This window comes from Caretta caretta, chromosome 9 (genome assembly GCF_965140235.1).
Source record: "Caretta caretta isolate rCarCar2 chromosome 9, rCarCar1.hap1, whole genome shotgun sequence".
Classification (NCBI taxonomy): domain Eukaryota; kingdom Metazoa; phylum Chordata; order Testudines; family Cheloniidae; genus Caretta; species Caretta caretta.
The window spans coordinates 85,907-111,081 of NC_134214.1; the positions used below are offsets into that span (position 1 = coordinate 85,907).

Below are 25,175 nucleotides of genomic sequence, written 5' to 3' on the forward strand. Positions count from 1 at the left end.
GGCTCTGGCAGTGCTGCAGCCAGACTGTGGTCCGCTGCCCCCAGGCTGCTTCTAGACTCCCCCTCGTAGGGTACCTGGGTCAGGGTGGCATCCTCGGAGGGTTCCAGCACCATGGGCTCCTCTGGGTAGCTGGCAAGGGGTAGGCTCGGTAGCTCCTCTGGGTGTCGGTCAGCATCAGGCATTGGCCGGTCCGGGTTGGCCGCGGCTTGCTGGGGTCTCCCAAGCCGGAGCCAGGCCACAGGCGTCTGGCCTCTCCTGCTGTCGCCCAACTGAGCTCCAGGGTTGGGCTTTTCTACTTCCTGTCCTGCGCCTTGACCACCGGGGGGCGGGCGCAGGATCCACTGGCTCCGCCCACTTTGATGTCTGGGGAGGTTCTTCCCTCTGCAGGGTGGTGGGGCACCACACCGCCTAACCACACCCCCACTTGTAGTGCTGACAGACCCCAGTTGTTGGGGAGGGGCAGAATCAAACCCGGGGTCTCTGGAGCATCTCTCTCTCTCTAAGTGGTCTCAGTGCCACTAGATGGGACAGAACACACACCCAGGAGGTGTGGGGATTACACCCTCACATTGCTTTTTAACCACTATGGGCTTTTAACCAAAGTTGGCCTGATTTGGAATTGTGGCTTTTTGACCATCTCAGTGGTGCTGGAACTAAGGGTGCTACCGCACCCCCTGGCTTGAAGTAGTCATAACAAACACCAAATACATTGTTTCCATCAGCATCCCCCCCCCATAAAAACTGTTCCAGCACCCCAAGGACCCCTACTTAACCTACTCCCAATTTTCATCAAATTTGCTATATGATTTTTTTTTACCAATTTCACTCATAATTTTCCTCAGCGTTGGGCAGTTAGCCCATCTGAAGCACCATACACAAATCGGTTTTCACTGTTCAAAGTCACCAGGTGGCCGAGAGAGGAGGCAATTGCTAATGGAAGGCAGACTTGAGCAACAGCAATATATGATGCCACTGCACCCAAACGCCCAGCCCAGGGGCCCTGCCTGCACACGGGGCTATGCACCCGCCATGCCAGCCCCCTGCAGCCAGGGCAGGTGCCTTCCGGAGGCTCAGCGGCTCCCCGTGCCTATCAGCAACTGGCTGCCCTAAGGCAGGCGCGCGGCTGCAACTCTGAGAGATGCGTCTAACCGGTGGGGCGTGTCCACGGGGCGGGGCTACCTCAGAGAGGCGTCGTGCCACACACCTGGGAGCCAGTCAGGCGCTGAGGGCACTCGGCCTGTGCCCATGTCAATGAGCTGCGGGGTGGTTGGACGCCGCCGGTGGCATGGGAGCTCAGGCTGCTCCGGGCAGGGCTGTGCCCACGTGTGCGGTCGCCGCCTCTTGACTCCGAGGAGATAGGCTCGCTCCCCCTCCCGCCACAGAGCCGGCGCGAGTATCTGGTCCTCCCAGGCCAGCGAGGCAGCCGGAACCGCAGGCCAGACAAGCCATTGGGAGCAGCCATAGAGCGCGGGGCCTCCGCCATCAGGGAGATGAGCCGAGAGCGGGCGGTTGGGTCTTTCCCCATCCCCAAACCCCCCCTTTCCACCCCGCGCCGCCTTCGGCTGCCCTGCCCTTGAGCGCCCTCTGCTGCCTCGGCTGCAGCCTCCGCCACCGCTCCGCCAACCCGCTGGGCCGGGCTTTCCGCGGCTCGGGCGCGCGGAGCGTTCACCGCCCCGACTGCGTCCCGTGCAGGCGCTTGCGACGTGCTGCCGCGAAGCGGACCTGGCCGCGCCGGCCCGGCCTGCAGCCGTAGAGGGTGGCGAACAGCGCTGGCGTTCACGTTGCCGTGCGGTTGCAGAGCCAACAGCCCTAGGGCGAGGAACGGGACCGCAAATCGCTGCATCACGTATCCTCAGCTCACGTTTGATGGCGGTTGTGGGTTTCTTGCAACCTGAAGCGCGGGAGACCATTTCTTTTACAGGGGTAGCTGACATTTTGGCGTACAAGGAAGCAGCTTCCATTCAATAGTGCTGAACTCCTGCCCCATGATCGGAAGGTCACTACATAGCTACATATACATATGAGGGTACCAAAACGAAGCATGCGTTCCTGTATCTTTCTGAACGTGTGTAGAGCTGATAACTGCGGCACTCTCTTCTTCAGCATCACCAATATCTGCTTCACCTCTCTCAAATTGATCCAAAATATGCCTGATAATTCCTTGTCCTTCAATCTAACAAGTTACTCACCTCTTTGCATCTATCTACTGGTTTCCTCTTGCCCACTGCATCAAGTTTAAAATTATTTTCACCTTCAAGGCCCTGCAACACTCAACTCTGGCTCACATCTCAAACCCTCTGTCTTAGATCAATACTGCACCAACAATGTCAGTCTCCACATCCTACAAGTCTACTGTTCACTTACATCTTTTTTTTTTTTCTACGCATGGAATGCCCTCCCCATCCCTATTTTTCCTAGTTACAACCCTTTCCTCATTCCAGCCCTAAGGACTCATTTCTTCTACAATGCTCATAACTCACAAGTAAATCAAATAATTCAAAAGCCTCTCTAAATTATTACTACTTCCATTTCCTAGTGAGTTTTGTCGCATCTAAATCTTCCCAACAGCAATCTCTCAAAGCGAGGGCCTCTCTATTTTACCATCTGATACTTGTCCATGGATGTGAAATTAGTCTGAAACTAGTGCCTAGTGGACATTTATTCACATTACAAAAACTAAGAGTTAGCACCTGTGGTTGAATAAATAACTCCACTCTCTGTTTCTCATCACACATGTGGGGAAGTTTGCTAAGGTTTATCATCATCTGCTCTGCCATGTCTTATTGTGGCCACAGAGTGATGCAATAGATCACAAAATCATGTATCCGAGCTTCTGTCCTGAAAGCTGACTTTCTGTACAAACTTAAGCAGGTGTGTCTCAATCTCTCTGACACAATGAAGCAAACAGAAGGCAGAATCTTTGTGGGATAAGCTCTACTTGGGGAGAAAAGTACACCTAAAATGGCAGACATGCTAGTGATTCTAAGCCACTGGCTACAGTTATTATCAGGCCCCCATTTATACTCTTTAGTGCAAGACAGGAGAATTCTGAAACTAATGTGCTAATATGAGGTGAAGGAACATAAGGAATCTTAAATAAGGTTGGAACAGCTCAATGCAGGGAACATTGTTTGGAAGAGGAAAACAAGCTCTCTCTCATTTTCAACTCCCAATCAGTTTATTAATTTTAAATTAACTAGTCATTGAACTGAACCAGCTGAATAAATCGAAATGAAGAAAATATTCTCTCTGCCCCTGCAGAAGAAGCTATTGCTGTGAAAAGCTTGTCTAGCATTTCAACAAATTCTGGTTCCAGGTGTTTAACCAGTGACTTCCACCAGGTCAGTGGTTTGACTTTCTTTAAAACTTCAGCAGAAAACATACTGCTTAATTTTTTTTTCATTTAACTGAGATTATTTTAATAAAGTAAATTTAGGTCATTTCAAATTTAGTAGTACCTGTAGAGGGGCAGCGCTTGAACCTCGTGGCCATAGCCCCTCCCCTGGCCACATGAGGTGGCATCACCCTGACCCCCCCCTCAATTCCTGCACACCTAATGCCCTTGAGATCAGACTCTGATGCAGAGGGGACAGAGGGTGGGTCATGGAATATATGTCTGCATCACATCTCGAACAACCACCGATCCAGTAAATAACCATTTCTTTCCCAAGTAGATATACTTGTGTATTCTACTTAGGTGACTTATAAGCAGTACCTTTCTTAGGAGGCGGGGCTCAGAGTCTACCTAAATAAGGATTGCAGGACTGCCCTTTCAAGGCTTGCATCTGCTCTAGTAAATGTAGTAATGGCATAATGCTTCATAAATGTATAGATGGATGACCATGTAGTAGCCCTGCAAATGTCCAATATGGAAATGCCACTGAGGAATGCTATTGACGTTGCTTGTGCTCTTGTTGAATGAGCTCACACCCATGGAGGGGGTGTAGCCAAAGCTGTCTCATATGCAGTCTTGATACAGGATGTTATCCATTTACAGACGATCTGTGAAAAGACTGCTTGACCCTTCATGAGATCTCATATGTCACCTTAAGTCTTTGGAGAACTGAGTATGTATGTCCTACTATTTACAGCACCTGAGACATAAGCAGTTCTGGATTTGTACATTAGTGGTAAAGAAAATCCTGTGAATTAAGCTTTGAAATGCCTGTTCATCATTTCTGACAAGGACACACACATGCTGCAAGAGTGCAATGCACATTCTAGACCAGTGGTTCTCAACCAGGGGTACGCATACCTCTGGAGGTACACGGTGGTACATCGACGCATCTAGATAGTTGCCTAGTTTTATTCTGGGCTACATAAAAAGCACTAATGAAGTCAGTACAAACTAAAATTTCATACAGACAATGACTTGTTTATACTGCTATTCCAAATTTATTTATTTTATAATTATATGGTAAAAATGAGGAAAGTAAGCATTTTTTTCAGTAATAGAGTGGCTGTGATACTTTTGTATTTTTATGTCTGAATTTGTAAGCAAGTAGTTTTTAAGTGAGGTGACACTTGGTGGTACGCAAAACAAATCAGACTCCTGAAAGGGGGTACAGTAGTCTGGAAAGGTGGAGAGCCACTGTTCTAGACCAGTTTTCAGAGGAACAGCCGTGTTAGTCTGTATTCGCAAAAAGAAAAGGAGTACTTGTGGCACCTTAGAGACTAACCAATTTATTTGAGCATGAGCTTTCGTGAGCTACAGCTCACTTCATCAGATGAAGTGAGCTGTAGCTCACGAAAGCTCATGCTCAAATAAATTGGTTAGTCTCTAAGGTGCCACAAGTACTCCTTTTCTTTTTGTTCTAGACCAGTGGTTCTCAACCTTCTTTCATTTGTGGACCCCTACAAAAATTCAAATGGAGGGGTGGGCTCCTTTGGAAATTTTAAATGGATGTGCTGATCTTTTTGGAAATCTATTGTCTGTATATATAGTAGACTTCTGTTCAGTCAGTTTTCAGTCTAAGTCTTTTGCAGACCCCTTAGACATAGGCTAAGTCATGGGGGTCCGTGGACCACAGGTTGAGGACCACTGTTCTAGACAGTCCCTCCCAAATCATGTGCTTTTATGTTTAACCAATTAGCTTTTCGAAATAAAGGCTCTGCTTAGATAAGTGATTACTCTTCATCTGCAATTTAGCATGATATAAAATTCACAAGTACGGGGAGCAGGGCTTGAATTGTTGGTGCAGGGTTCAGTATAACTACAACTCTTCTAAACTGCCCTTTTGTGCTCCAGAATCTACATTTTCATTTTACAAACATTTCTAGTCCTTATGGTTATGAAGATAACTTTAAAAATATGATACACATCAATAACCAATGCGGTGATGGCTGCCTAAAGTCTGCAGAGAGTCTGAAAGAATGCCCTTGAGATGGGTCAAATACCCTTGTGCATTTCAGATTAAGCACCTGTAAAAATCAGGACCAGATTCTGTGCTGCATCTCCTGAGACTTTATGTCACCTTTCTGCCATCCAGATCCTGGGCTGCTATGGAGAATGAAATTACTTCCAGCATAGGATAGAGGCCGAGTGCTGAGAGCATGCCATCACACACCCAATTTGTTTTACTTTATTTTATATTATTTTATTTTTAACTGCTGCCTTCACCTCAGAACAACACCTATGCTAGGGTCTCAGGTGTAGCGGGGGAGGGAAGGGAAGATACAAGGTCAGTCTCATAGACTCTATGCTGATCCTACACTGAGGAACTTCTCCCCCTACCCATTGCAACCCCTTTACATACTCTATAAGGTGCCAGATTGGCATATGGGGACAGGTGTGGAGGCCAGAATCTGGCTCCATGATTATAAATCCTTTGAGATCCTGGGTTAGTAGGTGTGATAGAAGGGCAAGGGCATAACAATGGTGTGTCTGGTAGAATTTTATCACTATCACACCAAAATTCTGACAAAATTAAAAACAACCCAAAATGTCCTCAGTTTTCCTCAGCAAAATGTAAGGTTCCTGCTTGCAAAAACTGCATCTTGTTTTCATGAAAAATTCAAGGCAAACGAACATGAACTGATAAAAATTTGACTTTTTTTGTTCCTGAGTGTGAGAATTCCCCTGGACTGTAATTTATGCTGATGACCAAATGCAATACATTCATTCCTTGTATTGAAGTGGAGCTACTCATGCAAGAATGTAGTGTGTTAATTGTGAGTAGGTTACAGTTTAAAATGAATTAATTTTATTAATTTGAGTTTATTCTAGTTAATTAATACAAGTCTAACACCACCAAATAACATCTGCCTATATAATACCTATTTGGAGATCATTAATACTATATAACTCTAAGGCCATAGATCAAAGTGAGACTTTATGGAAAGTGTAGGGGAAGTTACATTTCCAGTTACACATACATTATCTTCAACTCCTACCTGTCTGAGTGTTCAATGCAAAGCTGATATAATGAACTGAGGCTCAAGGGATTGGTGATGGCATTTCACCATTAGATAATTCAAATCAAGCCCGGGGTCAGTGGTAACTAAAGGGTGTTACAAGTGGATAGCTATTTGGTGGCCTATATGAAGAGTCCCAGTTTTTAGTGGCCTAACGTCTTCATCCCCCAACCCCCACATAATTGGTATATAACAGTTCTAGCCACCTACCTGATTATTTGGCCTCCATCCCCATAGTATCTGAGTGCCTCTCAAAGCGAAAAGAAAGAAAAGAAAAGAAATAATAATATAAAGTTACCACAGAGAGGCCAATGATTAAGTTGGTTGTGGATACCAAACTAATATCCCACACTTAGAGGTGATCCCATGAAAACATGGGCGAGGCATATTGTGGGGTAGCTTTCATTGCCTCTTCCTGTATTGTACCTGGTCTGTGAGTATAAGGATGACTTCACTGACTTGGCCTTTGTGTCTGGAGCACTAAATTTACAAAGACAATTTACTTTTGAAAGAAAGTATTAACATGAAATTATTAATAGTGCTGTTCCTTCATACAGTAAAAAAAGGTAACCTTTCTGCCCACATGTTGTCTGCAGCAAGATGGACCGGGTTCAATTTTCTAGGAGTTCTTTCTGAATGCTTACACCTGCTTAAGCCTCCACCACCCAAAAAACATCGTAAACTATATTTAACCCTGGATGACCTTGATGGTCAATATTTCCCACTAACAAGCACTGAGTCTAAAGATTTAAAACAATGAGAACTTTATTAGGGGTAGGGGAGACAACAGAATGAATTTCGGAAAGCTAGGAATTAATAAATTAACAATATCTATTAAGTAAGATTCCCCTCCCTTTTGTGTTTTTTTAATAATAGTCCCAACCTCAGTCCATCTCTTGCAGTTGTGAGTGGCTAATGCATTTTAGTCACTTCCCTCATCCCCAATTTCCCAACTCACAGTTTGTTGGCCAAGATTGGTGGAGTCCAAGAATTCTGGGAGGTCATTCTCTAGACGCAGAGAGAAGAGCTGGCTAGTGTTCTTCAGGGGTCTCTACCACCCAGCCCAGCTGAAGTTATTTCAGCTTTGATTGCTGGGTATGAAGACCTGCACCAGAGTCTCTGCTCATTACAGCTTCAGTCCAAGGTACCTCAGCACCATCATCTGCTTCAGCTCTGGTTGTTGCCTTGAAGCCATCCGCTCTCTTGAGACTAACTCTGTGCTGAGCCTTCAGAAAAGGATCAGTAGTATATAGAACCCTTAACAGAGTCCTCATCATCAGAGAGACACTCCCCATGGAAGATAGAAATCTATCTTTTCTGTCAGGTCTGTCCAGGCTCCCTTCCCTACGGGTGCCTGACTATGGTCTAGTCAGGGTGACCCCTTGCCCCAGGCATATTTCATGCAGTTCTTCCATTTTCCCACCAAGAATAATAGTATTTTATTTCCCCAAACGCAAAACTTAACTGTATTTTAACTAAAATGCCCCAAATTGTCACATAACCAAAATGTGAATGAGGCTGGCCTATTCATTTGGTGTTCTAAAGAATCTCTGGGGCACTCTTCTCCTTATTCACCAATTGGTGTCAGTAGTAAAGTCCCCACTCTCTAGGGCTTCAGACATGAGGCTTACACCTGGAAGGATATAGGCAGCAAAGCCAATAGTATTAGATGTGACTTGGGGAAGCCAGGGAGAGAACAGCCTTAGAAAAGGGAGTGAGAACCTGCAAAAGTACCCTGAGATCTTAAAAGGATTATCCACAAGCAAAGGGGAAACAGCAAAACATTTAAAGCCAATATTCATGTCCCTTACAAACACCGTCAATGCGGAATGATGGAGACATAGATAGAGAATTCTCCTCTCTGATGTGTGTTTAAAAACATTCTTTATTATTATTCTTTATTATTGCTGAAATAGGGGATCCCTTAAGAAGCAGGCACACTGACCTGGCAACTAAATATTAGTTACACAAATGCATATACATATTGCAGTTGTCTGATTTCTTGTACAGAAAGACATGCAGACCACAAGAAGCAGGGGATCTCCCAATGAAATTAATAGGCAACAGGTTTAAAACAAACAAAAGGAAGCACTTCTTCACACAACACACAGTCAATCTGTGGAACTTGTTGCCGGGGATGTTGTGAAGGCCAATACTACAACAGGCTTCAAAAAAGAATTAGATAAGTTTATGGAGGATAGGTCCATCAATGGCTATATGCCATGATTGTCAGGGATGCAACCTTGTGTTCCTACACCTCTGACTTACAGATGCTGGGAGTGGACAACAGGGGGTGGATCACTTGATACTTGCCCTGTTCTGTTCATTCCCTCTGACGCATCTGGCATTGGTCACTGTTAGAGGACAGGATACTTGGCTAGATGGACCATTGGTCTGACCCAGTAAGGTCATTCTTATTGTAATCTTAGCAGCTGTATGTGTCCCATTGTGACTCAGCTTGACACTGAGCAGGCCATTAATGTTCCCGATATACTCTTTTATAGGGACTTTATATAGTTGTTTGTGTGTCAAGCTCCATGTCACTAAAAAAGTGAAAAAAGTTGTATTGAGAAAAAAGTGTGTTTAAAAAAAACACTCAAAAGTTTTAGTCTTGAGTGAGCCCGGCGTGAGTGACAGTGCTATGCTGGGACTCAGAGTCTGACTCCTAATCTCTTCAATCAGGACTTGGGAGCACTAAAGGGTGGCAACTCAGCACTTTGTGACCTGGGGGGACACTTTGGCGATGGAAGAGTCGCAAGGAACTCTTCATGGCTTAAGGAACAGAAATCATAACTCAGGTCATTTGAAAGTGGGAGGAAAGCAAGTGGTAGAATGGTTTAAAAAAAGAAGTAGATATACTAACCTAATCAAAACTTCACATTCCCCAAATGAGAAGTGGGTAAGCTGAATTTATCCTGAACTACACTACAAGAAGAGAGTAAGTAATGGGATGGTGAGAAGAGAAGAGGAAACCTTACAAAGGAAGATGCTTATCCATGAAGCTCCTATTCGTAAGTATTTCAACTGAAATTTAGTTCTTCAGAGAACAATACAAAAATGGTGTGTGTGATTCAAGGCCATATACAGAAATTATGCCCACTTCAGGTACTCCTCTGTGACAATGAGAATGACAAATGGGAGAGTGCTACCAGAGGCCTTTAATCTCTTCCATCAGGAAATGTTAAATGTACAACTTGAAAAAGTTTGAATTAAATTCTGAGGGCACCTTTTAAAAAAAAACATGACCAAAAATTATCCGTAGTTGTGGGTATCAGAAACCTGAGTCTATTTTCAGGACATGCAACAACAGGATTGTATTTGGAGCCTATTTCCTTTGGTATCAAAGTGCCATGGCTGGGAACAGCATCCGTAAAACAAATGGAAAGGGTAAGAGAGGCAGGGAAGCAAAGGGAAGGAAGCCAGGATGAGGCTGCAAACTGCATCCTTCTCCCACCCTCCCAGATCTCCCATTATCTTTATGGATATATAGAGCATCAGGGAATGGTCTGGATAATTCTCCTGCTCTTCACATGCGTCTCTCATTCATTTTACATGTTTTATTTCATCTTATTTATATTATTATTTACCAGTATTTCAGGTTATTATGCTGAATATCTGTTAATCCAAGGAATGGCCTAATGATCACGAGTAGAATCTAATCAGAAGGACACTAGCTGCTGGCAGCACAACGATGTTCATGGATATTGCAGCTACGAATAAAAATACAAATTGAACACTGAGAGTTAGAAGTTGATTTGACTGCTAGCTGATTGTGAAATAGTTATACAGGAGCAGGCTAATCCATTTAATCAGCTCCAAATACAGTTTTTAGCTCCTCAGAGGCATTGACCACACCATGCAGAAAGGTTCTAGAGCCAGATCACACCCAAATGATCACCCAAATCACTCCTGGTGAAGGCTGCGCCAATTTAAATATCACAGAGCAAAATGACATCTTTCGCTAAGCAGGGAACAGTGATACTGAGGTGCAAATATATGCTGATTATTCAAATATAAACAAATTCAGTGAACACATGTACTTGACTCATCTGCTCCTGAGCTCTCCTTCCCAGCTGCAAAACATAACCCCTGCAATCTCCCTAGTTTTCCTCAGCCCCCAGTGAATGCTGGGATTTAGTTGGGGATTGGTCCTGCTTTGAGCAGGGGGTTGGACAAGATGACTTCCTGAGGTCCCTTCCAACCCTGGTATTCTATGATTCTATGATCCCTTGCTTCCTTCCAGTGGGTGAAGAGCCTCGCTGAATACCTCTTCCCAGCCACCAGCATCTGCATGATGCAAGAAGCTACTCTGGATTCCACACTTTATCCTCTGTCCACAGCCTGCCCTCCCAGCATACACTCATCCCCTGCTGATTCCCAACTTCTGCCTGAAGTCAGCAACCACACAAGGGGAGGAAGGGGATAAGCCAGAACAGAGCCAGTGAGAGTAGGACCATTCCCATCAAGATGGCCAGACTGGATTCACTAGCCAGGAGTCCCAACACTGCTCTGTCTCCCAAGGTCCAAAAACTGTCCCTCCTGCACAACACAGAAACCCAGTGTCCATGTCATGGAACCTGGGAATTGTCCAGTCCATAAGGATCAGACAGCACCTTACAATTAATACAAAAGAGGAAGAGATAGAGAAAATCATAATCTCACACCAAAAAATGCTGGCTCACCTGCCCCAGAGCACTGTGGTGATTGTATCCCTTCAAGAGAATCTACGTATTCACTCCCCAGCCATTCTGCATAGGTTGTTTTCTCTCCTACTGGTACAATCTTAAAGGTGGAATCTTTAAAGATCAAATCTGTTCCTAGGAAATCTGAGGAATCAAACATTTTGAATCCATTTCCATTGCTGTCATTTCCAAAGAAATCCTGAAAGCAATGCAGTTTCCATTAGTACCAGAGTTTGTATTATATAGCCAGTGCTATATTCATCTTTAGCAACATACATAACACAGTGGAAACTCACCCTCTCCATTTCTCAGAAGCTCACAGACAAACAATTCTAACTTCAAATTATTTGCCCTTTATATTGTCATAAGTTTTTAAAATCAATTTGGAGTAACCTTTTGTGTTAGTTAAAGGAGTGCAATAGAATATTCCAATTAAGGGTGAAAAGCTTCTTCAGTGTCAAGCCCATTCAGTTCAGGGCCAGTCTGCTGAGACTCCCAGTATTGGAGCCAATTAGCAAGGTATTTTCTGTGATCGTTATGGCATAACTTGAACCTTTTTTCTATCTGGAACTCCCACCATAGTTGGCTTTCACATCCATCCATCTATTTAAAATGTAATACATAAGGGCCAAATTCTGCTCCCTGGTTCTGTGTCAAAGTGAAGGCAGCAGTTAAAAATAAAATAAAATAAAACAAATGGGGAAAAAGGAATATAGATAGCAATCACTATAAATTGGAAGTTATGAAGTGTAGAAATTTGCTAAAGAAAGCTAAAAACATCAGAAAAAAACCATGGCCAGCAGTGACAACAAAAACAAGGAATTTTTAAAAGATACAAAAGAAATCCCAACAATGTTATAGGACCATTACTAGTATCTTAGTATTAGATAAGGCACAATTGTTAAAAATGATGAATTCAAATCAACTTCTTCCTCCTTCTCTTCCTCCTCTGTGCTTCCAGGGTGCTAACAGGGGGAGCATGGAGAGTCCAGGAGAGACAGTCTCCATATTCTTAGTTCCTGCGTGGGGCATCTCAGCCGCCCTCGATAGCCAGTATCAGGGAAAGCCCTGCTCAGCTACTGCATCCCTGCTATGGCACATGCTCAGTGGAGACAGAATCGTCAGAGAATTTAGCTGCCAAACTAACATACCACTACAGAGTACGTGCAATCTCAGATTTTCATAAGCTTGTAACTCAGCCATAGTTGGACAGATTTCCAGGGGGCTGGCAAAAGGCACATCCCTGACTATAGGCACATCCCTTCCAAATTTCAAGTCCCTGCTCCAAAGCATGAAGTCATTAGCGGTCAACAAAATGGTGTTCTATTAACATGAGCAAAACAATGTATTTTCCTCTAATCTTGTGCTCAGAGAGAGTTGAACCATTTAGTTGAAACTTTCTCAAAACATTCATCTTGAAGCAGACACCCAGCATGGAAAATTTTAGTCCCACTTGTTTAAGTTTAGTAAAGTTATAAGCAACTGAAAATAGAGTCTTATAATGGACAGTGTTGGGCAGCCTTAAGTTTAGGTGTCAGTACCTGCACCACCTATAATAAACTGAATAGTTTGAGGGGTTGTTGTTGTTTTGGAGAGTCTGCTACTAAGCCCTGGAGGCATTATGCTTTCAAAAGTCTTCTATGTAATTACAATAATTTATCATACATGCTCTTTTCTCATGTAACTGTTGCATTTCTATTCATGAGTTTAGGAAGATTTCAGGATAAACAAGTATTCTGGTTGTGCACATTTTCTTTTATATTTTTAAATTATGAAATTAGGAGCATTCCTTAGGCTTTTGGAAATTTGCCGTTGCAGCCTGTGATTGGGCCAAGTTTGGATACCCCTGCTCATGATGATCTGAGAACGGCCTGCGTTGACTTCTTATATAGTGCCTAACTACCTCATCAGGTGAACTAATTGTAAATTATACCTGAGCTTTGTCCAGTAGTCCATATACAGCAAAAATGTTGGTGTCTGGGTGGACCATGACAACCTGAGCAGGCACCTGAGCCAAGTGACACTGAGCAAACTGAGTGATTTCAGCACGGGCTCCATTTGGACACAGTAACTGGAAATCACTGGACTGCAAGTGAAGAGCCCAGGAATCAGCATTGTTACCTGAAAAAGGAAACTCACCATTATGACTCACTGAATGCTTTAGAATAAAGACGACAACAAAAATAATGAGTTGTAATAAAAAGTTATATAAAACTAAATACCATCAGTGTTCTCAAAAACTGTTGAGTGCTTGACAAAGGCCACATCACCAGAATCCTCCACCAGACACCTTAAAATAAATAAGACAGATAAAATTCAATGCAATACAATGCAATGACATACAAACTCAATACAGTGCAATGTCATGAATGCATCTTTAGTTTGTATAGTATCTTTCATAAAAACTGTCTACCAAAATACTTCATAAGATTAGGATCTGATATGCCATCATGTGCCAGCAATGCCCCTCTGCCATGTACATTGGCCAAACCGGAGAGTCTCTACGCGAAAGAATAAATGGACACAAATCTGACATCAGGAATTACAACATTCAGAAACCAGTAGGAGAACACTTCAATCTCTCTGTTCACTTGATTACAGACCTAAAAGTTGCAATTCTTCAACAAAAAAACTTCAAAAACAGACTTCAGTGAGAGACTGCTGAATTGGAATTAATTTTCAAACTGGATACAATTAACTTAGGCTTGAATAGAGACTGGGAGTGGATGGGTCATTACACAAAGTAAAACTATTTCCCCATGTCTATTTCCCCTCTTCACCCCCCACTGTTCCTCAGACGTTCTTGTCAACTGCTGGAAATGGCCCACCTTGATTATCACTACAAAACGTTCCCCCCTTCTTCCCCCACCGCTCTCCTGCTGGTAATAGCTCACCTTAAGTGATCACTCTCCTTACAGTGTGTATGGTAACACCCATTGTTTCATGTTCTCTATGTATATAAATCTCCCCACTGTATTTTCCACTGAATGCATCCGATGAAATGAGCTGTAGCTCACGAAAGCTTATGCTCAAATAAATTTGTTAGTCTCTAAGGTGCCACAAGTACTCCTTTTCTTTTTGTGAATACAGACTAACACGGCTGCCACAGTGATACCTGCTACTGTATTTTCTACTCCATGCACCTGATGAAGTGGGTTTTAGCCCATGAAAGCTTATGCCCAAATACATTTGTTAGTCTCTCAGGTGCCACAAGAACTCCTCATTGTTTTTGCTGAGACACATTAACACGGCTACCCATCTGAAACCTTACTGACTTCAATACTTATGTTCTTCTTGTACATGGTAGGTTGCAGTGCTGCTATTAGCAGGTCAGGCTGCTGTATAAGTTATGGACTGAGACAAGCACTTCTTCCTCAGAGGGATACACACCAGATGTGTTCACTGTAAGATCCGTTAATGTTCTGCCAAGTATGACTGAGAGTCACTTAAATAAAATGTTACACATAGCACCACCTACTGGTTGAACAGAAGAATACAGTTTAGCAATCCGTTTCATCTCCTTTAACTTCTATGTTCTTACCATATATAAAATTTACACTATCATATTGTCTTTGAAGTTCAGTCTGTAACATGTCTCTAAATCATACTGGTTTTCTAACTACACAACTCAAACACATAACAACTTGGTCATCTAGTTGTCGGTGGTTTGTAAGTCTTGAGTCATCGTCTTCTTGCTCTGCATCCCCCATCTTTAGAGTTTGCTCTGTTGACTGTATTTTCTGAAGAACAAACTGTAGATGTTGATAGTTTCTATTAAATTTTCCCATGTTGATCTCGATCACATATGGCCTAGGTGCTGAATTCTTTTCCTTTATGACAGCTGGACATAGGCGGTGTGTGACTCTTTCATTTGGGGAGGCTTATGTGAGCGACAGCAGCTCCCTCTGCCCTGAGGCCCTGCCCCTGCGTGGCCTGTTCCCCCGAGGCCTGCCCCCAAGCCACCTCTTTCCAACCTGCCTCTTCCCCCGAGGCCCTGTCCTCGCTCCACCTCTTCCCGCCCCCCACTCCACCTCTTCCCCCAAGGCCCCCCCCACCCACCACTCGATCCTCTGCATCCCCTCTCCCCCCATCACTCACCCTTAAGGCAGGAAAAAAGTGGGAGGGCATAGCCCATCACTTTTAAACGCGGGACGACTAAGCACTCCCTCCTTTTTCCTGCCTTAACAATGAGCAACGGGGGGAAGGGGTGGAGAGGAGCAAGTGGCAGGTGGGGGAATCTTGGGGGAAGAGGCAGAGTGGTGGAAGGAAGAGGCAGAGCAAAAGAGAGGCTTTCAGGGAGAAGAGGCAGGGTGGGGGTGGGGCTTCGGGGGGAAGAGGCTGAGCAGCAGCAGGGTCTCGGGGAGGACCGGGGTGGAGCACAGGCAGGGACACGGTCCAGGCACCGGTGCCCCGCCTACTTCTACGGCTCTTCTGGTGGCAGTGCTCCAAAGGCAATGGGCCAGCACGCCTCCAAAGGGAGGTGACCTGTGCTACAGCTGGCATTTCTTGCCCCCCTGCACGGCCAGCCTTTTTTTGGGGAGGCTAAACTTCCCAGCCTCTTATATGTGCCGCCCATGCAGCTGGAATTGTCCAAACTTCTTCTTCATCCAATTTGATACAAATGGAGACACCAGGTTCTAAACACTGCAATTTTCTAACTGAGTGTCATCTCTTGTAAAAGCATTCGTAAGCTCTTTTTGCCTTTCATCCAGTATGGCTACTTTCTTCATATCTGTCCACTTGGAGATAGATTCTTTTGCAAATGTGGAACTGTACTTCTGAGCTGTTTTACCCTCAGGAGCTGTGCTGGTCTACATTGACCAATATATGCTGGTTAGCATATATATATCTATATCTATATAAAACAATCAATATTTATATCTGTCTATCTCAGGGGTCGGCAACCTTTCAGAAGTGGTGTGCCAAGTCTTCATTTATTCACTTTAATTTAAGGTTTCACATGCCAGTAATACATTTTGACATTTTTTAGAAGGTCTCTGTAAGTCTCTATATTATATAACTAAACTGTTGTCATATGTAAAGTAAACAAGGTTTTCAAAATGTTTAAGAAGCTTCATTTAAAATTAAATTAAAATGATGATCTTAGGCCGCCAGCCCGCGGTTCCATTCACCTAGGCTGGCAGCAGGCTGAGCGGGGCCTGTGGCCGGGACCCCGGCTGGCAAGGGGCTGGCAGCCAGAATCCCAGACCAGCAGTGGGCTGAGCGGGGCCAGCGGCCGGGACCCCAGACCGGCAGTGGGCTGAGTGGCCTGCTGCCAGTCTGGGATCCTAGCCCTGCCCACATATAGTGGGTACCTACCTTCTCCCTGGTTCTAGCCCATTCTCTTCCTCTCTCTCTCTCCATTGAGCTGAGGGTGGGAGTGCACTGAGAACAGAGCTGGGGGTGAAGGAGGAGGCTGGGGCTTGAGGTGTAGGGCCTAGCCAAGAGCTAGAGTGAGGGAGGGGGCTCAGGGTTGGGGCAGGAGGTTTGGGTGTGGAGTGCTTACCTGGGCAGCTCCCATTTGGTGCAAGGGGTGGGGGTGGGAATGTGGGGGTGCAAGAGTCAGGGCATGGGGTGTGGGGGGGTGCAGGAGTCAGGGCAGAGGGCTGGGGGCATGTGAGAGGGGTGCAGGAGTCAGGGCATGGGGTGTGGGGGGGGCGGGTATGTGGGGGGGGCTGGAGTCAGGGCTGGGGTTGTGGGGAGTGCAGAGGTCAGGACAGAGGGCTGGGAGTGTGTGAGGGGGGTGCAGGGGTCAGGGCAGAGGGCTGTGGGTGTGGGCTAAGGTCATGGGGGTGCTCCCAGCCCCCTGCTTAGAGTGGCTCACGGCAGGGGACTGGAGGGGATATGCCCTGATTCCACCCCCCTTCCGCAAGGCCCGTCCCCACCTCTTCTCCGCCTCCTCCCCGAAGCAGCGAGTGCACTGCAGCTCGGCTTCCCCCCCTCCCTCTCAAGGGCCATCAGCTGATGGGCGGCAGGGAGGGAGAGGAGGAGGGGCAAGAACCCAGCATGCTGGGGGAAGAGGCAGGGGAGGGGGGAGCTTGCCTGCCCTGCAGCAGTAGCCAGCAGGACCAAGCTTCTTCACCCTGCCCCCGTGGGGGGTGGGGGGGTAGAGAAGAGTGGGCCGGGGCAGGCAGGATTTTTCATGGCATGCTGCTGCCTGCTGGGGTTCCGGCCTGGGTTCGGCAGCGGGCTGAGTGGGGCCGGTGGCTGGGACTCGGCAGGCAGCAGCATGCCATTAAAAATTGGCTCACGTGCCGTGTTTGGCACACGTGCCATGTTGGATCATATTAAAGAAGTTCTGTATTAAAATCACAAATGAGTGTGATTCCCCATAGTTTAAATTCCAGAGTATTACTCATTAAGAGGTCTCTTGGTTTTTGGTACTGTTTCTCTCCCTCTATGTGTGAAACCTGCAAGCTGCTAATTGCGTTAGTACATTCTAAGACAGAGTCTGTTCTCAAAACAATTCACACAGAGAGAGACTCAAAGCAATACTCTGCAACAACAGAAACAGCACCCAGAGACTCCCTGCCCTTCTGTTGTATTAACAATTGTGATTAAAATAGAGCTAGAGGATGTATGTGGATGGATGCTTGGAGTGGATAATAACTGAATGATCAGGGAGGTGCCAGCCTAAGAATCCAGTGTCCATCGGCTGAAGAAGGCGTCAAGTGGAAATAACCAGACAACCCCCAGAGGGCAGACTGGAATCCACCCAACAGCCTCAAGAATGGGAGAACCAAAGAACAAGGTAACATCTAGCAGCACGGAGCCATCAGGAATGTGACATCTGCTGATTGATTTAGCAACAGCATGATGAAGCAATTCCCATAGACTGGCCTAGGAAGAAATTTCTATAAAAATGGACTCTAGAAAGTGAGAACTTTGGGGTCTGATTCTGCAAACCAACTTCCAGGATTCAGAGTAACAGCCGTGTTAGTCTGAATTCGCAAAAAGAAAAGGAGTACTTGTGGCACCTTAGAGACTAACCAAATAAATTGGTTAGTCTCTAAGGTGCCACAAGTACTCCTTTTCTTTTTGCAACTTCCAGGAGCATCAGATGAGCATCTGACAAGGCCCTGCTCCCTCCTCATGTCCAGGCCACCTGGCCAGTGGCTTGGCATGAGCAACTCTAAGGCTGGTAACTATGATAACAACCTTGCAGAACCTATGGGTGTGTGTATGAATGAATGTGTAAATAAATATGAGATTGAATGGAATGTTATAGCTATAACTAACTGCTTACTATGATTCTTTCTGTATTCACAATAAATGTGGTATTTTGCCTTTTCCCCTTTAATAAGATCCTGCTGGTTTTTATTTTATTGGTATAACAGCCATAGGTTGCCAACCCCTGATCTATCTCATATTAATACGTATTATCCAGACCATGTATGTGTTAAGCACAAACAGCTTTAAGCACAAATATTATAGCAGTTTTATAGCCTAAATTGGCCTATAACTTTACTATAACCCTGTTCACTTATGCTAAATAGCCCATAACACCTTGCATTAGCTGAAATAAACTTTGGCATAAGCAGATAGGAAAGCTGTCAGGATCAGGACATATGAGGTATTTTACTATAGCAAAAGGTAGGGAGTTAGTCTCTCAGGCCAGTACTGGAATATCCCAAAGGAAGAGGACAAGACATAATGGTTGTTCTACCCTGGTACAAACCTAGAAGATACCTTCATGGACCAGTACCTGGAGTGCTAGTAGCCAAAACAAAGATAAGGAATGGAACAGGACATGTTAAGGAACTAGAACAAATTGATTAGTTGAATTTTAGTGACATGTAAATAAATAATAATTTATAAAATTATCCTACAAATACAATCAGATGAAATATGTAACTTTGGGAACACACCTTTTGCATAAGGTGAATGTAACAACTCTACATGAGATGGTTTCCTGGAGACTGGTATTGTATAGAGCCTTTTTCCTGTACTATGTTATTATAAGCTCATACCAATACATTTGACTGACATTTGATCTCCTGAGACTATTTCATGATGAAACAAAGTGCGGTCAAGCAACTGACTATACATTTTATCAATAACTATATCCAGTAGCTGCTATTGGTATTGATCTGTAACTCACAAGAGCAAGGAATGGATCTTCCTGCTGTAGGATTTTCTTGGCTGTCTGTACAGCTCTCTCAGCCTCTCCACATACTTGTAGGTAATGTAAGCTGCTAGTAATATGATCAAAATCATATTTGGTTCAGAAAGATTTAAATTCCATTGCATTGAATTGTGGTCTGTGGTCTGTCACTAGTTATTATGGAATACCTCAGTGAACAAAACTGCACTTCAGTTTCTCTATAACACTGTCATATTATGTCTTTCAAGTACATTATTTCTATATATTTGGAAAAATAGTCCACAAAGATGAGGTAATGATATCCTTTGAATTTACATAAATCTTCAGCTACTATCTTCCAAGGTCTGTTTGTTAGAGGTGTTTGTACATTGTATCGTTCAGTATTTTCTCAAGTTTATTTGTACTGGATCTCCTTTCCAAAGTCCAATATCCTCAAATACTCCATCGAATTCTTCCACATTTCTCACTAGGCCCATCAAGGCTGCCATGCTGCGTCTAAGAAAGTTTTTGGTCTTTGATCATAGAATCATAGAATATAAGGGTTGGAAGGGACCCCAGAAGGTCATCTAGTCCAACCCCCTGCTCGAAGCAGGACCAATTCCCAGTTAAATCATCCCAGCCAGGGCTTTGTCAAGCCTGACCTTAAAAACCTCTAAGGAAGGAGATTCTGGTGTGTGCTGTGAACGCATATCCTTTGTCTTTGTAAGTTATTTCCATAGTGAACTGGCCCATGCAGTTCAGAATACCTTCAGGGCTAGTCAGAGCTGTGTCAGGTGACTTCAGCTCTGAAAGGGGTTGAAGGTTATTATAAGTCCTGTCTGAGTTGACTGTGAGGTCTGCTCCTGAATCACTTTTAAAGTCAATAGTCTTTCCATGAATAGGCAAGTTTCACTCTCCAAGCAGGTTCCGTGTCATCACACATGATAGATCTTGTTCCAAAGAGGATGGCTCTAGACTGTTCTCAATGGTATCAGATGACAGAACGAGGAGTAATGGTCTCAAGCTGCAGTGGGGGAGGTTTAGATTGGATATTAGGAAAAACTTTTTCACTATGAGGGTGGTGAAACACTGGAATGCGTTACCTAGGGAGGTGGTAGAATCTCCTTCCTTAGAGGTTTTTAAGGTCAGGCTTGACAAAGCCCTGGCTGGGATGATTTAACTGGGAATTGGTCCTGCTTTGAGCAGGGGGTTGGACTAGATGACCTTCTGGGGTCCCTTCCAACCCTTATATTCTATGATTCTATGATTCTATGATAAACAGTGACTCTTGATTGTCTGTAATATGAGTCAACTCCCTAACTGCTTTGGTGAGACAAAGAGCCACAAAATGCCCATATGCTGTGCATTTATTACACCTGGAGCCTTTGGCTCGATATGCATCATCTCTTGGGATATGAATTTTTCCATGTCTCCCCTTCTTCCCTTTAGCCAGTTCTTTATCCACCTTACAATTCTTCTACTAATCCCCAGCTTCTTTAATTTAACTAATAATTTTCCATGCAGTACAGTCTCTAATACTTCACTGAAGTCCAAGTATATTAGATCTACTGTATTCCCCTTATCTAGAACATGAGTTATTTTCTCAGTAAAGAAAATCAGGTTAGCCTGGCATGATGTATCTTTGGTAAACCCATGTACTGTGAAACCAATTTATCAACAACCTTCTTGAACTGTGGACACCACAACTGGACATAGCATTACAGCAGTGTGTGTACCAGTGCCAATTTGGGGCCCCCGGAAAAATCTCCCTTCATCTCAGCCCCGGGGCTGGAGGAGCTCTCGGGGGGACAGAGCTTCCCAGGTCTTGGGGCCGCAGCGGGGGGTGGTGTGCACTGGAAAGGGGAGAGCGGCAGGGCAAGGGCACATTGGGTTGGGGTCATGGGCGCCTCAGGCAGAGGGGGCAGAATGGGGTGAGGCCACAAGCAGATAGAGCAGGGCTGTGGGTGGAATGGGGGCGGGGTCACAGCAGAAGGGGAGGAATAGGCTGAGGCCATGGGTAGGGCCATAGGTGGAAAGGGTGGGCTAGGGCCACAATTCTAAGGCCAGGACCCCCCACCCCCACTTGCTCTGCCCCAGGGTCCCAGTAGTAGACCTTAATCCATCTCTAGACTTGAGAAACCTTCATAGTGGTACATTATCTTAGAACAAATGGCACAACTCAGCCACAATGACATTTGTTGCTTATCAGTTTGTTGACTGCTAAATTATTATCTGAAGCTATGAAGTGTGACAGAAGGTCTGGAGTCCGCCACTAATATACATTCCATGGCAAGGGAAAATTGCTTAGGTGGTTAAAAAACAAGAAGTCTGGATGAGCTGGATGCAGCCAGAGAAAATTATTTGTAAAAGGCTGTGCTTGAGTTCAATAGTTAGGCACTGGAAAGACAGCTATTATCTCCTGGAAGGTGGAAAAGCAAGTGCTTGCCAACCCTTCTGTATGTGTATTTATCTTCAGAAAAGTGTTTTGGGAAAATAGGGCTAGAGCAGGGGTGGGGTGGGAGAGGTTTATAAGGGATCTAGGGTGAAGAAATGGGAAACAGCTCTCTCTTTGGACACAGGAGCATGAGACTGATACATTGAACAGCAGAGGTCAGAGAAGGGAGTTGCTCTTTAGACATGTAAGAGCATTCTTTCTTCTCTAGCTAAGCTAAGGGAAAAAACCTCTCTGGGCTCAGATTGAGTATCCAAATGAGGTATGTTATGCAAACCATTTATTTTAATCCTCTTAATTTGTAATAAATCCTGTTTTAAGGCAGCTACTCATAGACTCAGACTTTAAGTCCAGAAGGGACTATCATGATCATCTAGTCTGACCTGCACAACAAAGGCTACAGAACCTCACCCACCCACTCCTGTAATAGACCAATAACATCTGGCTGAGTTACTGAAGTGCTCTCATCATGAATTAAAGACTTCAAGTTACAGAGAATACACCATTTACATTAGTTTAAACCTGCAAGTGACCTCTCCCCATGCTTCAGAGTAAGGCGAAAAACCTCAGTGTCTCTGTCAATCTGACCCAGGAGAGAATTCCTTCCCAACCCCAAATATGGTGCTCAGCTGGACCCTGAGCATTTGAGCAACACCCAAAAGCCACACTCCAGGAAAGAATTCTCTGTAGTAACTCAGAGCCCTTTCTATCTAGTATCCCATCACTGGCTACTGGGGATATTTGCTACTAGCAGTCCCAGATCGGCTATATACCGTTGTATCCAGTCTCATCGTACTATCCCCTCCAAACACTTATCAGGCTCTATCTTGAAGCCAGTTAGGTGAAGGTTTCTAACCATCCAAGGAGTGAAATTCTGGAATAGCCTTCCAAAGGGAGCAGTGGGGGCAAAAAACCTAATTTCAAACTTAGATTCATAGATATTAAGGTCAGAAGGGACCATTATGATCATCTGGTCTGACCTCCTGCACAATGCAGGCCACAGAATCTCATCCACCCACTCCTGCGATAAACCTCTCACCTATGTCTGAGCTATTGAAGTCCTCAAATCGTGGTTTAAAGACTTCAGGGAGCAGAGAATCCTCCAGCAAGTGACCCATGCCCCATGCTACAGAGGAAGGCGAAAAACCTCTGGGGCCTCTTCCAATCTGCCCTGGAGGAAAATTCCTTCCCAACCCCAAATATGGTGATCAGCTGAACCCTGAGTATATGGGCAAGATTCACCAGCCAGATACCCAGGAAAGAATTCTCTGTAGTAACTCAGATCAAATCAGACTTGTTGATAGCCAGTTTACATCCATTTGTCCACATAGTCTGCCTTAAATGAGAGCCAAGTCGTCAAACCTCTTTGAAGAGGAACAGCATGAAGAAAGGCATTGTAAGCTGTGTACAGCCTTCCTGCCCTAAAAAAGTCCTGATAGGTTAGGGGTGGGGCACATACCACACCCTGGTTTTTTGCCGTTGGCCTGCCTCCCATTGTGGGGGTGGTATAGTAGCTGGAGATTGGCTACTGACCACCTGATCAGCGATCCCCCATTGAAGGGGAGGAATGTCACTGCAGAACAGAGAGGGAATTAGCTGTAGGTCACCTGGTTGCTCTAGGTCAATCAAGCTGGCATACGGACAGGATTGGGAAAGTGCTGCTGCAGTGGCAGGCTGTTTCATTTTGTGGTGGGAGAAAGACATCAAAGGAGGGGACAGCTGAGAGCAACTGTGGAGAGTCAGGCAAGGGGCAGCAGCATTCAGCACCCCAAGCTCCCAATGCAGCCCAGCATCTGTGACTTCAGCAAAGCGCCAGTTGGTACCCGGGATGGGACAAAGCACTCTGGGTCAGTCTTCTTGGGCTTTTAATTGGGTTAGAGAGCATTAAGCATTGGGGGCTGTGCATACTGTACTATTGCTAGGAAATGTGTATATGTAGAGAGGGCTATACTCCTGGAATTTGCCTTGATACTGAGTGAGATTTGCCCTGCTTAGATACGAGTTGTTTTATTATTGAGAGAAGTGTTGGTCCTGGGATTAACTCCTGCTTCTCCAAGGGTGGGTGTGTGCGTGTGTGCGTGCAGGGGTTTGGATAGGAACAAGGGGAGATAGTATTCCCAGACTCATGGTCTAGGATCTAACAGTTTGCCTGGAGTCCAACCCCCACCATCTCAATCAGAAAGGCATGGACAGAAGCAACTTCTTTCAGCAAGATGTGCTGCCCAAGGTTATGATGGGTGCACACAAAGAGAGATGCTTACTGTACCAAAGAGGAGGTGTGTCAACAGAGACGTGGATGACATAAAGTGGCAGCTTTTTGGTATATTTTTATTGCTGGACTTCTGAGAGAGATTTGTGGGACAAGTGCCATCTTAAACTTATTAGACAAGGTGGGTGAGGTAATATCTTTTACTGGCCCTCACCCACCTTGTCTCTAATATCCTGGGACCAACATGGCTATAATTACATTGAATACAATAATGCCTCATCATCTTTTGCAAAATACGCATCCACATTGCACAATAATTATGTTTGTTCATTACCTGAAGGCTCCACTGTAGCTATAATAACGTTCCTGGGTACTTGCATCACATTTATTGTTTCCACTGTTATCTCCGATGCAAAGCTCACAGAGTTTTGATGGGTAATTGTCCATCTTGGCTGCAGGCACACAGCTAGCAGAGAAAAAGTCACTCACAGCTGAAAAAAGAAAGATGTGCCAACAAAAAGCATGGATAGGTGAGTGTCAGCCATTCACAAAACACCTAGATTACAATATCATTTAATTATATGGCAATGCAGGTTTCACTGAAAAGCCAGCAACATGCATATTATATTAGGCTTACTGGGACTGACTAATTATATCTTTCAAAACATCTTCAAAATTCAGTCTAGATTGTTAGCTGGCGAGATAGGCTGAAGAATAGATTGGATCAGATTCTCCAAGAGCACATGCTAAGCTTATAGTTGGTTAACAGGGGGTACAAACTGCTTTGATTACAATAGACACTTCAGCTACATTTCTGAAAGTTGGTTTAAGATTTTGCATGTCCATTTTGTTAAAACAAGCAAATCAATTAATTCAGTGCAAAAATGTGCCCCCTATGTAGAAAATACACTTGCACATTTAAAGAAGGCTACGTATAATACTGGGCCTGCCCACTTCTTTGTTCATTAATTTGCACACACATTATTGATTAAAAATGCAATTGCAGGGGTAAAACTCTACTTCGAGAACTACTCATTCTGGGCCAGAAGCCTGCAGACCTTGTTTAATCTTTACTCCAATAAGGTCTTGATGAAATAGAAAGTTTTCAGAATTTGGCCCATGCACAATCTGTACACCCAATTAAGCCACAACTTTTCAAATATTTAGCCCAGAAGTCTGTTCTTGCTCAGTAAACATAGGTTGGAAAATACACCAGAACTGTGGGCCAAATTCTCCACTGACTTCCAGTAAATCCTGTCTGATCATATTGTCTTCATTGGGGTTACACAGAATTTGGCTCTGTGTTTCTTCTTCATTTGGGACTTCCATACAAAG

The 25,175-nt window shown here is 44.6% G+C and overlaps 2 protein-coding genes across 5 annotated transcripts in view; both read right to left on the reverse strand.

Annotated features, from left to right (window-relative positions):
* The window catches only part of PIGZ (phosphatidylinositol glycan anchor biosynthesis class Z), a 42,640-nt gene extending 35,581 nt beyond the window's left edge, over positions 1–7,059 (reverse strand). The window contains exon 1 of one of the 3 annotated variants that reach the window (XM_075131996.1): positions 6,625–7,059. Coding sequence is in view for 1 of the 3 variants with exons in the window: in XM_048864792.2 (XP_048720749.1) it covers positions 1,205–1,247 (43 nt within the window). In the remaining 2 variants the exon portion in view is untranslated. Of the gene's footprint in view, positions 1–74; positions 1,539–6,624 lie in introns of those variants that run through there. The other 2 variants (XM_048864792.2, XM_048864793.2) reach the window with 2 other exon arrangements.
* A 493-nt stretch (positions 7,060–7,552) lies between these two features.
* The window catches only part of MELTF (melanotransferrin), a 79,505-nt gene continuing 61,882 nt past the window's right edge, over positions 7,553–25,175 (reverse strand). The window contains exons 12-17 of one of the 2 annotated variants that reach the window (XR_007358497.2): positions 24,175–24,331; positions 13,319–13,386; positions 13,030–13,217; positions 11,097–11,295; positions 10,002–10,124; positions 7,553–7,640 (exon numbers count right to left, since the gene is read on the reverse strand). Coding sequence is in view for 1 of the 2 variants with exons in the window: in XM_048864475.2 (XP_048720432.1) it covers positions 10,057–10,124; positions 11,097–11,295; positions 13,030–13,217; positions 13,319–13,386; positions 24,175–24,331 (680 nt within the window). In the remaining variant the exon portion in view is untranslated. Of the gene's footprint in view, positions 7,641–8,281; positions 10,125–11,096; positions 11,296–13,029; positions 13,218–13,318; positions 13,387–24,174; positions 24,332–25,175 lie in introns of those variants that run through there. The other variant, XM_048864475.2, reaches the window with a different exon arrangement.